Consider the following 15875-nt stretch of genomic DNA (forward strand, 5'->3'; position numbering starts at 1 on the left):
GTATGCTGAAAAGGAGATAATTAGAAAGAAGGCAAATAGGAAGGAGGAATTAAGGTTGATGATTACTTAATGTCTGGAAAAACAGATTTAGAAATATTTTACATGGTAAAAACATATAACTGTTGACAGTCTGATATCATTAGATAGCTCAAGGAATTCAAAGATATTCGGTGAGAAGTATACAATACAGGAAGGTCATTAAGAATATAAATAAGGCTTATATTTAACTTGAATGGTCGTTTCAATATAAAACTGTTATCTGCACTTAGAACAGTGCTTGGCACATAGTAAGCACTTAAATACCATCGTTATTATTATTATTATTATCATTATTATTATGAACTATCACAATTGACTATTATGTGATATTTAACACCACTGTGGACTTCAGCCAGACCTATTACTCTGGACAGGAACAATTGTCATTGTTGGATATCAACATATTGAAAAAAATACAGTCTAGGACCTTAGCAAAAATGGAGAATAACAAGAAAACTGCCATAAAATATCCTTTCTTATAGAATTGGTATCCTCGACAATTTTCCTACTGCAAGTACACTCATTAACATTGAAAAGCAGCCCCAACCAGTTTCTGAACCCTTTGACTCTTCATCTGCCAGATATTTGATATCGTTTCTCCTACAAACACTAAACACCTTTGTTTTTGTTTATTTTTGTGATAGACTACTCTTCTAGTTTCCATTCTTACCTTTCTAACCAATCCTTCTTACATCATTTGTCAGATCTTCCGATGCTTTCTACCTGCTAACATGGGTACCGCAGACTTTTTCTGGGTTCCTTTATCTTCTCAATCGACCCTGACCTGGAGAATCTTTCTCCTGTTCCCTATTCCAACTCTTTATAGGTGGATGACTCCCAAATCTACCTTGCTAGCCCTGCTCTCTTTCTCTGCATTTTCCTGCCTCCCAGAACACTTCTACATAGAAGTCCCACTGACATTTCAAGACATTTCAAAACTGAACTCCTCATCTTTCCTCCAAAATGTTCTTCACCTCTTAACTTTCCCATTACCATTGACACTACCACCATTCTCCCTGACTCTAAACTTGGCATTGTCTTTCCTCTGTCTCTCTCCATATGCAGTCTGTCACAAAATTGCTATTGGTTCTTTCTCCTCAGTATTTCCAAGATCCATCTTTTTTCCCTATCCAAATGCATTTCCACTAGTCTAGCTCACTTCACATTTCAGTTTGACTACTGAATCAGCCTCTTTCCCTCTCCAGTCCATCCTTTATTCTGCTTCCTGGATATTTTGTGTTGTCTGTCTGCATCTCTCCACTCTGAAAAATCTGTCCCAATTTGGTGTAATTATTCACTGCAGAACACTCATGTCATTTAGATAATCCTCAGATTCCAATCTCTTTAGTTATTCATCTGTGAGTGAAATTATGAATTATTATTGGCTATGCCAAGTTGGGAGATTCCACCCAGCCATTTTCAGGCCAAAATATCATTTGAAGTCAACAAAAGATAAATTATGGAACCCAGGAGCTATTCCTACAGTGTTCTAGACATATGGTGCATTCATAGAACCATTAAATAAGCTACCACCTAATAATAATGGCACCTGCTCAGTGCTTACTATGTGCAATGCAGTGTACTAAGCCCTGGGGTAGATACAAGATGACAATATTGAAGCCATCATCTGGCATAATGGATTGGCACCCAGCCAGGAGTTTCCCATAAACTCCCACTTACTTCTTCACCCCTCTCTTCTAGTGCAGCAGGGACTAATGTTTTGCAGAGCTTATGTTCGGTGAGAAGTTCATTAAGAATATAAATAAGGCTTATATTTAACTTGAATGGTCGTTTCAATATAAAACTGTTATCAGCACTTAGAACAGTGCTTGGCACATAGTAAGCACTTAAATACCATCGTTATTATTATTATTATTATTATGAACTATCACAGTTGACTACTATGTGATATTTCACACCACTGTGGACTTCAGCCAGACCTATTACTCTGGACAGGAACAATTGTCATTGTTGGATATCAACATATTGGAAAAAAATACAATCTAGGACTTTAGCAAAAATGGAGAGTAACAAAAAACTCCCACTTCTTCACCCCTCTCTTCTAGTGCAGCAGAGACTAATGTTTTTCAGAGCTTATGTTCTGGTGCAGTTCTGAACCAGATTTCACTCTGTCACATCAGTTTTCCCGGAAAAATAATTCTGAGCACATCTTCCCACTCAACAACCCCCAAAGTTTGCCTATCCATCTTTGCATTACAGATACTCTCTTTTTAAGTGTTTACTATGTGCCAAGCTCTGTACTAAGCATAGAGTACATATAAGGCAATCAGGTTTACTTGTACTGCATGAGGAAGTTATTTGGAAAGGAATTGTGCAATGGAAACCTCATTCTATGAACTAAATCATATTCGTGCTAAATTGTGTTATAAGACAGATACCATTAAGAAGCAGTGATGTTTGTGGAATCCTGTACCATGATCTCTTCCTCAAGACTTTCTTGAGAGTCTTGATTTGAACACAGTACACAACATGGATTTTCCAACTTGCATCCTTCCCTCCTCACCTCACTGCCTCTGAAATATTCTAGAATTTGGCCAGGCTGGCATTAGGTTCAGGTCATTCATTCAATTGTATTTATTGAGTGCATACTGTGTGCATAGTACTGTACTAAGCACATGGGAAGTACAAGTCAGCAACATATACAGATGGTCCCTACCCAACAACGGGCCCTTAGTCAGTGTTGCTTAAAAACAGGAATTGAGGCAGATCATTACCTTAATGATGCCTTTGTGATACCCTCCTGTAGAACTATGGAATCATTCTTACAAAATAGGGATAAAAATGAACTTATATGCATAAAATCTTTAATTTCTGAAGTGCATTATATTGTTAGCCTCTTCTCACTTCCAGTAGACTACTGACAAGAAGAATTTACTCAATTTGTAATTTCATTTCTTAGAGAATTTCATACCTTCTTAGTATACTGGATTTGGTTTGTCAGAGTTCCTACTGTGATTCCTATTAAAATACAGAATAGCTTCGATTTGCTCCAGAACTTCTAAGGTTGCCTTTTAAATTATGTTCTCTTTTGGTGTTTTTCATTTTAGGTTTTACTGGGTAGACATGTGATATAGCCACATGTATAGCACATTTATATGTGCTTTTGTTGCTGTTTCATCATAGACTCGGTTTGTAACCGTAGGAAAGGTTTATATATCAAATTACCCAGATTAAAATGCCTAAAAGTCATTGACAAAAATGAATGTTCCCATAACAGACAATTTGAAGTCAAATATAAAACTGTATTGTTAACACATCTAGCTTGCCACATCAACAAGAATCCAAAAAATGGAAAGCAAGTCATCTTCCCTTTACCCCAACCCAAGAAATTCCACTCAAAACTTTCTCCATAACAGACAATTTGAAGTCAAATATCAAACTGTATTGTTAACACATCTAGCTTGCCACATCAACAAGAATCCAAAAAATGGAAAGCAAGTCAACTTCCCTTTACCCCAACCCAAGAAATTTCATTCAAAACTTTCTCCATGTAATAATGGAAGTCCTGCAGGAGGGTAGAGTTTGAATATTTGTAGCCCAGAATACCTTAGGGTTTTTGCTTTTTTTTTTTTTTTAAAGCAAGAGCATTCTTTCTGCTGTTGTCATCGACATCACCACCACCACTGGAATCAGGGATACATGCCTACTGAGTATGGAGCGTTGTACTAAGCACTTGAGATTCCTGTAGTAACTGCATTTTGTATGCATTTTTACATGGTAGTATAATCTGTTGACTGTTAATACGACAGAGAACCAACATCCTTGCACTTATTCCTTAAATTTATATGGATATGTTGGCATTTTGAAAATCTGAAGTTCATTCCATACGGTAGCAGGTAGCTGAACGGTCATCTGACAGAAATAGGCATAGACAAATCACCAAGTGCAAAAAGATGTTTTTTTTTTTTTTTTTTACCAGGAAGTGTTTAGAAAGCCCATATGCATTGATTTTCTCTCAAGTGGGAAGTGTTCATGGGCAGGAGGTAGTTGCTTAGCCACCTGAAAGCAACTTCTAGACAGTGAGCCCGGTGTTGGGTAGGGAATGTCTCTATATGTTGCCGACTTGTACTTCCCAAGCACTTAGTACAGTTCTCTGCACACAGTAAGTGCTCAATAAATATGATTGAATGAATGAATGAATGCAAGTAATACATTTCCCTCTTGAGTGGGAAACATTTGTGGGTGAGAGCTAGGTGCTCCATCACATTTGAATAATGCATAAGTGTATGGAAAGAGTGCATGGGGTAGGATGTAGGCACTCCACCAAATGCAAGTAACTAAATAAGTGTATTCCTCCTGCGAGGCAATCCTTCAGTTTGAGTGGATGCAAGAAGTCATAAGGTGCAGGTCGCCAAACTAAAATAACTTCCGAGAGGGAAGTTCAATTCACTGTGTGTGAATAACTAAAAATAAGTGTATTCCTCCCAAAAGGGAAGGTAATTTCACCACATAGAATAAATTTTGCATGGCTCAACTTTTCTGACTCCTGTGCTCACACTTGCTGTATGGATCCTTGAATCCATGCCAGCGTGACAGGTGACACCTTCCCATTTCCTCCCTGGAGCCATGAGAAATGTGGTGAATGAGAAGTATGGGGTTTAAGGCCCCTTGTTATCATCCACACTACTTGTACCAGAATTCCTTGGGACCTTAATTAGGTACTGAGCACCTCCTAGCTAAAAGGTGGAAGTACAAGCATTTGAAATGAGCTGGAGCAGCTAAGACTGGACTGAAGTAATCAGACCACGTTAGCTAGGGCAGTCCTAAATCTAGGGCATTAAAATATTTATCTAAAAGTGCCTAGGGCATCCTAAAAATAATGCAACTATTCTGGTTACATTTAAATTACACAACATGAGAAAATAGCTGCAAGGAAAGTGGAGAAAAGTTGCAAAGAATAAAAATCATTATATGCCTTCCTTCAGAAAATAGCCTCACATTGATCAGTTTGAAGCACACATGTATGTATTCATTTTCCACTGATAATTAATTTTTAAGCTCTCATAGTTTCTTTCTTATTGAAATGAAACAAGAAGTATATGCTGTAGCAAATGACTGTGAAGAATCCAGCCTATTTATGCCTACTTCAACTTATTCTGTTTTCTATCATCAGTAAAATTCCTGGAGCTATTTAAGTTATTTTTACACATTCAGATTTCTTAATTGTTCTTATCTAATAAGGTATAATTTTCCATGTACTACATTGTTTCCTTGAGGTGTTTGAATGATCTATTGTTTCACTGGATGGCTAATTATATATAACACATAAAAAAAGGAAATATAAGGATGTTGTTACATTCTATTCATATTAACTAGCACTAATGTACTAAATAATGGCCTTGTTTTCCAACAGGTCCTTACGCATGATTATATACTTATAGGGTTTTGGTTTCCTAATACCTGACATATCCATGACTTTCACTTGAAATAGTGACTTGCCATATAAAGTAGGTTTCTACAGAAATATAAAAGAACAGGAATGCTACAGATATTCAAAGAACTCAGTATGTTTTCTTTTGTTTTTAAGTTAAGAATTCTACAAAAATATGAAGGTGTTTTATCTTATTTTGCAATTGTTTTTGTTTAATTCTATACAGAAATCTGTAATTTTTTACTGCTCTGTTAAGCCTATTTCTAAATTGCACTTAGTCCTAAGCATTATCTAAAGCTGAAAGCATATGTTATAATCAATCAATCAATCAGTGACATTTATTGAACTTCTGCAGTGTCTTCTGCTAGACACTGGACTAAGTGCTTGGGAGAGTACAACAATAAGAAGCCACTATTTCCCTGCCCATAATCTAATAGATTACAAAAAAAAAATCACAAATTTTAATGGGAAAAAATACCAAAAATAAAAATGGTTAACAGCTTATTAACAATCAATCTATGCAGCATAAAATCTTCAGGAACAATATCTCATTCAGCCGGTATTGACAAAACATTCATGTTGGTCACTGCAGGGATCTACTGTTTAGGAGGATCAGTGCTTAATAAATGCCATTATTATTATTATTATTAAGATACATTTTGTTCCATAATACTTGTCTTGTCTTTTGTTGTTGAGTCATCTCCAACCCATAATGACACCATGGACACATCTCTCCCAGAATGTCCCAACTCTATCTTCAATCATTCTGCTTTGCACATAGTAAGCGCTTAACAAATACTATTATTATTATTTTTATTATTATTATTATCATTATTATTATTATTATTATTATCCTATCCCTAGAGTTTCCTTGGTAAAAATACAGAAGTAGTTTATTATTGCCTCCTTCTGTGCAGTAAACTTGAGTATCCACCCTTGATTCTCGTCTCTGCTGCTGCTGCACAGCATAGGTGGGTTTTGACTTGTAGCAGATTGCCTTCCACTTTTTACATTCATAATAATATAAAAGCGGTGTGGATGAGTGAAAAGAGCCTGGCACTGTCACTTGATCTTAACTTCTCTGTGCCTCAGTTATCTGACCTGTAAATTGAGGATTAAGACTGTGAGTTCTATGTTTGATAGGGACTGTGTCCAACCTGATTATCTTGTGTCTACCCCAGCATTTAGTACATACAGTACATGGCACATAGAGAATATATAAGAAAAAAATAACAGTTTACCACTAGTATCAACATCTCCAAAATCAAAGGACCACTTATTTAAAGTTTGAATTGGCTTTATTCTAATATTCATTCATTCATTCCATCATATTTATTGAGCACTTACTGTGTGCAGAGCATTGTACTAAGCGATTGGGAAGAGAACATATACAGACGGTTCCTACCCAACAGCGGGTCATATCACTAATAATAATATACCACCATTATGTCTTTACCAATTTTAGGGTTTCATGCACATTTTAGTTTTCAGATAAAAACATTAAACATCTTCAAAGCCAATTTTTTGGCTTGCTTTATTTGCTAAGTGAATGCAACTTTTTGTAATTGTAATTCTTATAGCTGCTTTTCTGGGACTAACTGGAGTATTATTCCTCTTGTAAACCTATTCCAGCTTTGTGAATTGTGGATAACTAGGCACTTAAATAGGCTGTTTAATGAATATCACATCAGCAATAATGTAAAATTCCAAATGACCCTGTTGCAGTTCCCTGTCAGTAGTTTTGTAACCTCTTTTCAAGGACAGGGCAATTTTCATGCCACAAAATAAAGTCTGTATTTTGATCCTAAAATGAAGGATATTTTTCTGTGATATTCTCTCACAGTACAGAGCTTCAATCAATCAATCAATCAATCGTATTTATTGAGTGCTTACTGTGTGCAGAGCACTGTACTAAGCGCTTGGGAAGTACAAGTTGGCAACATATAGAGAAGGTCTCTACCCAACAGTGGGCTCACAGTCTAGAAGGGGGAGACAGAGAACAAAACCAAACATATTAACAAAATAAAATAAATAGAATAGATAGATATGTACAAGTAAAATAAAATAAATGAATAGAGTAATAAATATGTACAAACATATATATACATATATACAGGTGCTTTGGGGAAGGGAAGGAGGTAAGGTGGGGGGGATGGAGAGGGGGAGGAGGGGGAGAGAAAGGAGGGGCCTCAGTCTGGGAAGGCCTCCTGGAGGAGGTGAGCTCTCAGTAGGGCCTTGAAGGGAGGAAGAGAGCTAGCTTGGCGGATGGGCAGAGGGAGGGCATTCCAGGCCAGGGGGATGATGAGGGCCGGGGGTCGATGGCAGGACAGGCGAGAACGAGGTACGGTGAGGAGATTAGCGGCGGAGGAGCGGAGGGTGCGGGCTGGGCTGTAGAAGGAGAGAAGGCAGGTGAGGTAGGAGGGGGCGAGGTGATGGACAGCCTTGAAGCCCAGGGTGAGGAGTTTCTGCCTGATGTGTAGGTTGATTGGTAGCCACTGGAGATTTATGAAACTTCTATTTCATAAGTCCTAGGTTACTAGCTTCATACCCCCTTTAGTAAGAGAAAAAATAGAATTCTATCCACCAGTGGTATTTGTTGAATGCTTATTGTGTAGTTAATAGGCGAGGCATACTATTTCCAGTAGCTATGATACTAACTAGTACGGCTGCTTAAAATATATTTTTCCTACTCATTAAGGTGGGGATCACATATTTTGTTTTTGAGTCGTATAGGGCATTAGTTTTAGGAAGGGCTATGGGAAAAAATACAAGATTACAGAACTAGATGTATTCATTCATTTCATAACCAATTACCCTTTAGCATATTTTGTATGATATCAATCAATGATATCGAGTGCTCACTGTGTGTGGAGCACTGTACTAAGAACTTGGGTACTACAGACACAGTGCAAGCTATTTCATCTGTCGTGTCTCTTCCTTCATGAGCACATATATTTGGAAACAAATTCTGCTTTATTATGGGGATGCCTGGAGGGAAGCTCTTTTCTCATGACTTAAACAACAGACATGATCTCTGACCATCACGAGCCTACAGTCTTTTTGAAAAATAATAGTAATGAAAATTGTATTGATAAAAATGCTTATTGTAAATATTTAGTTTATTTTGAATAGTCATTTTGGGAGTTCAGCTGTTTAAATGCTAATATTTTGATATTGCTAGTCTTTTTATTTTAGGTCCTTTTTGTGAGGAATCTGCAGAGCCTTGTATTTCTCAGCCATGCTGGAATGGAGGAACATGCCAGAACAACCATTCAGAATATGTTTGTGAGTGCCCTGCTGGATTTCTTGGTTCAAACTGTGAAATCGATATTAATGAATGTTCTTCCACACCATGTCAGAATGGAGCTGAATGCCTTGATATGTCAAATGTAAGTATGAATTTAGGACAAATATGTGGAGCACCAAAACAAATACTTATTACTTTAAGAGTTAAAATATTTATTCTCAGTATTCCCTAACATTATCACTTCAAAACTGAGGTTAACCTTGTAGGAATACAATTTTAGAACTCAGGAAAACCTTGAAACATAATTCACATGTATTATTTCTGTTTTTTTCTATCCCCTGGTAGAACTTACCTAAAACGCAAACATCATTTAATTTCATTTGTTGGGTTCCCATGTGAATCATTCCTTCTTAAATGTAACTTTGCATATTTTTCTTTATTACTTTATTGATTGCTTCTCTGTGAAATTTTCTTGAGTTTTCTTTTAATTCATATGCAGTCTGATGAGGAAACTGAAATCGACTTATAGAAAGTTGTATTATCTTGCTATCTCATCAATGTTTTCATTTTTACGATATTTCTACTGGACAGACTTTCTCACAAGATATTTCATTACTCACACCTCTCTCCTTCTAACCACCATGAGCATGTACACTTGAAAATGAACCCTGCTTTATAATGAGGATACCTGGAGGGAAACCCTTATCTTATGAGTAAAAGTTGCATTACTGAAGTTTCAGGAAACCCTAAAAGTTAATATCCATGTAGGAGGCTTTCTTTGCTACATCATTTGTTAGTGCCCCAATAGACTTAGTCTGTCTGCCTAAACATTCCATGCAGTTTCTTTTGTATGAAATTTCTAGGCCAAGTAATCTAATACCCTCAAGGTTATCCTCAGAGATCTTATTTTCCAACCTTCTATTCTATATGTCTAAATAGCCTTTCACCTACTATCCCAGGACAAGTAACAGTTGATGCCAGAATATGAAAAAAGTCCAAGTTGCATTCATTTGTTTGTTAGTGTCCTTATAGGGACAATAGAGGCTAATAGAAAAGTGGTATACATTTTGGCATCTATTTAAAAGGCTGCAGTAATCTCGTTTGGTCGCTTAAGGATTTTCAAAGTTATGTATCTCCATTATTAGTAGTGGAATACAGAATTGGAACCTCTAAGAAAGGCTTAATGAGAACTGAGTATAATTTGAGTTTTGCGGAGATTAGTAGAATTAAATGGATCAGTCTTTTTATGTCTTTACATTTTTGTCTACTTTTTATCATTTGTATATATGCTTTTATTCTTGTTCCAACTGTATTTATGTAGCTTAACTCTCCAATGAGAATATACTTCCTTCAGGGCAAGGACTTTGTGTTTCAATTCACTGATATGCTCCCAAGTGCTCTGCAGACAGTTCGTGCTCAATGAATAGAACTGACTGATTCTATCTATTTCAGGCACTCATGAGGGTCTGATTCTGTCTGGATTATAAAGTAATGACATCAGACTACTAGACCCAGTAATATTTATTTAGAACAAATGTGGGATGCTTGCAAGTCTCCAAATAGGACATGTGGGAAGCCTCATTTAAAAAAAAAAATATGCGGTTTAAGTGCTTCCTGTATGTCAGGCACTGTACTAAGCACTGAGTAGATTCAAGATAATTGGATTAGACACAGTCCCTTTACCACAAAAGCCTCAGCCTTAATCCTCATTTTACAGATGGGGATTAATGGAGATCAATTTCAAGCAGTGTACCCCAAGATTATCTCTCATATTTGCCAGACCAACCAATGTATCCATCCTCAAAGTCATATTAATGTCATGGGTCTCCTCCAAGAGACCTTCCCTAGATAAGCCTTCTTTTCCTTGATTCCCTCTTCCCTTCTGTGCCATCTATGCACTTGTATCTATACTCTTTGGATACTTGATATTTACCCAACCTCAGCCCCACAGCATTTATGTATATATCTGAGGCACCCCGAAGGAGGGAGTTCATCCATGGGCACTTAGATCCAGGCACGGAAGAATGAAACAAATGGACTCATTGAATTTTGCATATAATACTATAGCTTTAATGTGCAAAATCTACAAAAAGGCTATAGCTTTAATGGATAAAATCTATAAACCCTATGGCTTTAAAATATGAATATATATACACATATACATACACACATATATATATATGTATATGTATATATGTATATTTATATATGTATAAACCTACGAAAAAGCTATAGATCTAATGCACAAAAAACATACCCAAACCTCAGACCCAAGGTATTACAGCCCCTAGAGACACAATTTCTTACTCCACCATAGAGCGGTTCTATGCATGCACCAACATCTATCCCAGAAGGACAGGTACTTGAAACCCTTTCCCTTTTTAGTACTCAGTGGGTTTCTTGAAGAGCCATGAACCAGGCATCCTCTGGTGAGACAAGCACACTCAAGGCTATCTTAACCTCCTTTCCACGTTGCAAGGAGCAGCAGTGTACTCAGGTGCACTTGGCTTTTACAGAGGGGGTGTGGATGTGGAAGCTGGGCGTCTGTATTCCGCTGACCAACTGGGTGAGCACTGCCATGTTTTGGAAAAGATTATCTGTCTGTAATGGGTAACATCGAGCTTCTACCATATGGAGCGTAATCTGCATATAAACAGTTCATGGAAATGACAGGTTGAGAAGGTTTCAGGGATTTTGGGTGAGATGATGCATCCCTGTTAAGTGCAACCTCGGGCTATGTCTGCAAGCTGTGGCCTCTAACTACAAGTCTTTTGTTACCAGTACATAAATAACTAAGAGCATGTAACAATTCCCGGATAACGGAGGAGATGGTAGGCCATTCCAAAATAGAGTCTGTTTGGCTCTCTCTGGTTGGGTGACTGTGGGTATATCTCAAGCCAGTCTCACAATATCCATAAAGCATTTATTTCTATTAATTCATGTCTCTTCCTCTAGACTGTAAGCTTGTTGTGGACAGGGAATGTATTCTACCAACTCTGGTGTTATTCCAAGTGTGTAGTATAGAACAGTGCTTGGCACATAGTAAGCACTTAACAAATACTATTATTATTATTATTATTACTCTGCACACAGTAAGCCCTCAATAAATACTTTGATTAATTGATTGTGAAGGATGAAGAGAGCTGATGAAGCATATTGAAGCCAATGGCCAAGAATTTCTGTCTGATGCAAAGAAAAGTGGTAATCAATAGATGATTTTGGGGAATGGAAAGACACATATAAAATGATGTTTTAGAAATGATTGTCTTGGAAGGAAAGTGATTCTTGATAAGAAAGGCTGGATGGTGGCAGAGAGACCATTGAGGAGGCAATAAATTAGTTTACCTCAGATATGGTGAGACTGGATCAAAGTAGCAGAAGATTGAATGGAGAAGAAGGGGAAGATCTAGATAATATTATAAAAGAAAAATCAGGAAGATTTAATTACTGAATGTGATAGTGAAGAAAGAGGTGTCAATCAGTGATATTTATTGAATGCTTTCTATATGTAGAACACTCTACTAAGCACTTAGCACTAAGGTTGCAGACTTTTAAGAGAAGCAGCATGGCGTAGTGGATAGAGCACAGGCCTGGGAGTTAGAAAGTCATGGGGTCTAATTCTGGCTTGGCCACTTGTCTGCTGTGTGACCTTGGACAAGTCACTTCGCTTCTCAGGGCCTCAGTTCCCATGTCTGTAAAATGGGGATTGAGACTGGGAACCCCATGTGGGACAGGGACTGTGTCCAACCCAATTTGCTTGTATCAACCCCAGCGCTTAGTACAGTTTCTGGCACATAGTTTAGTGCTTAACAAATACCATTATCATTATTATTATTATTATTAAGGCAGTTGTTAAGTGAGATAGGGAAATAAGGAATTAATGGAGTGGATTTGGGGAGGGAAAATTAGTTTAGCTAAGCTTAATATGCCAGTGGAATGTCAATGAGAAGCCTAGACACAAGGGGAAATGTAAGGTTGCAGAGCCCGTGATAGGTCAGGACTGGTGGGATATATTTGAGAGTCATTGGCTTAAATGTGAAAGCCAGCACCAGGTAAGTAGAAAAGATCCCTAAAAAAGTAATCGTAAAGGGAGAAAAGTAGAGATCCAGAACAGAACTTTGTGGGATAGCTTCACAGGCTGTGAAATGAGGAAGGACATAACATTAGACTCAAAATAAACAACCACATAGGAAGAGAGTCAGGTGGGAACTATGACTAAAGCCAGGAATGAAACAGAATTTCCAGAAGAAAGTGGCAGTATGATGAATTGGGATAGTGTAAAGACATCAGATCTGAAAAAGAGGAAGTCATTGGTGACTTTGAAGTGTGTATTATCAGTACAGGGGTCAATAAATAGGATTGCAATGGTTCAGGAAAGGGGTTGGTACAGAGAAAGTAAGTGCTGCATGTGTTTAACTGCTGGTTTAGGAGTTTAAACAAGAGGAAAAAAACAGAGGTGAGACAGGAGGTCTAAGGTCCATTGGAATCCAGGCATTAGCTCATCTCTACCTTAGTGTTTAGTACAGTGCTTGGCACATAGTAATCACTTAACAAATACTATAAAAAAGTAAGGAATACAAGAAATTGCAGGGGAGGGGAGCTCATGCCTGATTGGTTCTATTTTCTCAACAAATTAGTTCAGAAGATCATTACAAGCAAGGGATAGAAGAGATAGGAACACTGAGGGCGCAGGAGGGAGTTTAACAACTGGAATAATCGGTGATAACAACAGACAGGAAATTGATGAGAGTGGATAAATGCTGCTAATTAGAAGAGAAGGAAGCATGACAAGTGATGAAGAATGTGAGGAGGCAAAAGTCAGTTTGGAGAAGAGAATGTGAGCTAGCAGAATTCAGGTTGGAGTGTAAAGTTTTAGCGAATGTCGAACAATCATTTATTTAGTGCCTACTGTGTTCTGAATACTGTATTAAGTGCTTGAGAGAGTTCAATATAACAAAGTTGGTAAAAATATTATCTGCCAAACAGCCAGAAAACAGGGAAGGCAAACAGTATAATGTACACAATAATAATCCTGTACTTTAGCATTGTTCTAAACTCTGGGGTAGACACAAGTTAATCACGTTGGACCCAATCTCTGTCCCACATGGGGTGCACGCTCTTAATCCCCATTTTACAGATGAGGTAACAGGCCTAGTGAAGTCATTTTCCCATGGTCACACAGCAGGCAAGCAGTGTAGCCTGAATTAGAATCCAGGACCTTCTGACTCCTGGGTCCGTGCTCTGTCCACTAAGCCACATGCTTTGGGGCAGAGGGATGGATGCATCAATCAATCAATCAATCAATCAATCGTATTTATTGAGCGCTTACTGTGTGCAGAGCACTGTACTAAACCTCAACAAGGGTAACACACAAGGTAGTGGGAGAAGAGGAAATGAGAACTTAGGGAAGGCCTTTTGGAAGAGATGTGTCTTCAATAAGGTTTCAAAGGTGGGGAGAGTGATTGTGTGCTACATATGAAGACAAAGAATGTTCCAGGCCAGAGGCAGGGCAAGAGATCAGTGGTGAGATAGACACACTCAAGGTACAGTAAGTTAATTGGCATTAGAGGGGCTAAGTTTGTGAGCTGGGCTGTAGTAGGAAATCAAGGAGTGAGGTAGGAGGGAGCAAGGATTGAGTGCTTTAAAGCCTACAATAAGGAGTTTCTGTTTGATGCAAAGATGGATGGACAACCACTGAATGCTCATGAGGAATGAGGAAACATGGACTGAATAGTTTTGTAGAAAATGATCCAGGTAGCAGAATGAGGAATGGAGTAGAGTGGGGAAAGACAGGAGGCAGGGAGGTCAGCAAAGAGGCTGATGTGGTTATCAAGGGTAGAATAGGATAAGAGTCAGAATTTAAGTGGTAGCAGTTTGGATCGAGGGGAAAGGGCCTATTTTAACGATGTTGTAAAGGTTGAAATTAGAGAATTTGGTGACAGATTTAAAATGTGGGTTGAATGAAGAAGTTGAGTCAAGGATAATGCCAAGGTTACATGCTCATAATAATAATAATAATAAATAATAATGTTGGTATTTGTTAAGCGCTTACTATGTGCCAAGCACTGTTCTAAGTGATGGGGTAGATACAAGGTAATCAGGTTGTCCCCTGTGGAGCTTACAGTCTTCATCCCCATTTTACAGATGAAGTAACTGAGGCACAGAGAGGTGAAATGACTTTCCCAAGGTTACACAGCGGACAGGTGGTGGGGCCGGGATTAGAAACCATGACCTCTGACTCCCAAGCCCGTGCCCTTTCCACTAAGCCACACTGCTTCTCATGAGACAAGGAGGATGGTGGTGCTGTCTACACTGAAGGAAGAGCCAGATGGGGAGGACAGACAGGGTCTGAGTAGGAAGATAAGAAGTTCCATTTTGGATATATTAATAATAATAATAATAATGACATTTATTAAGCACTTACTATGTGCACAGCAATGGTCTAAGCCCTGGGGAGGTTACAAGGTGATCAGGTTGTCCTGCGGGTGGGGGGTGCTCACATTCTTAATTCCCATTTTACAGATGAGGTAACTGAGGCACAGAGAGGTTAAGTGACTTGCCCAAAGTCACACAGCTGACAGTTGGCGGAGCTGTGATTTCAACTGAGATGTTGGCAGTACATCCAAGTAGAGATGACCTGAAGTGAGGAGAAAATGCAAAACTACAGAGAAGGAGAGAAATCAGGGCTGGAGATGTAAATTTGGGAAGTATCTGCATAGGAATGGTAGATGAAGCCATCTAGTGCAAAGTTAGAGAATCAGTAACTTGTGTGCCAAGTAGAGGAAAAGTTATTCTCCTAATAAAAGCATTTTCATCTTTTATAGGATGTCATCTGTGTCTGCTCTGCAGCATTCACAGGCAAGTTTTGTGACAAACTTCTGATGCAGTGTGATTCATCACCCTGCAAAAATCATGCAACTTGTGAAGAACAACAGAGAGATTATTACTGCAGGTATGAACATTTATTTCAATGTCCCATTTTATTAAAAGTTCCCAAGGAGATCTAAAAGTCAGAGAATATAAAGACACTAACTACCACCTTTACTACCTAAAGTTTCACAATTCTTAAATGTAGTTCTTCCTTTGAGACAGTTCTAAGGGAAGATCCAAAGGAAGCAATGAGTTTTAAGCTATTTCATCATGAATTCTGTGAGATAAAAGGTATACCTTGACATGTTGGAGACAAGAAAGACAATG

General features: G+C 38.1%; 1 protein-coding gene across 1 annotated transcript in view; it reads left to right on the plus strand.

Moving 5' to 3' along the window:
- Positions 1–15875, plus strand: part of EYS (eyes shut homolog) — a 136539-nt gene that overhangs the window by 38318 nt on the left and 82346 nt on the right. Inside the window, exons 3-4 of the mRNA XM_038745845.1 lie at positions 8627–8820; positions 15503–15630. Coding sequence (XP_038601773.1) covers positions 8627–8820; positions 15503–15630 — 322 coding nt within the window. The remainder of the gene's footprint in view (positions 1–8626; positions 8821–15502; positions 15631–15875) is intronic.

Source organism: Tachyglossus aculeatus, chromosome 1, assembly GCF_015852505.1.
Source record: "Tachyglossus aculeatus isolate mTacAcu1 chromosome 1, mTacAcu1.pri, whole genome shotgun sequence".
Lineage (NCBI taxonomy): Eukaryota > Metazoa > Chordata > Mammalia > Monotremata > Tachyglossidae > Tachyglossus > Tachyglossus aculeatus.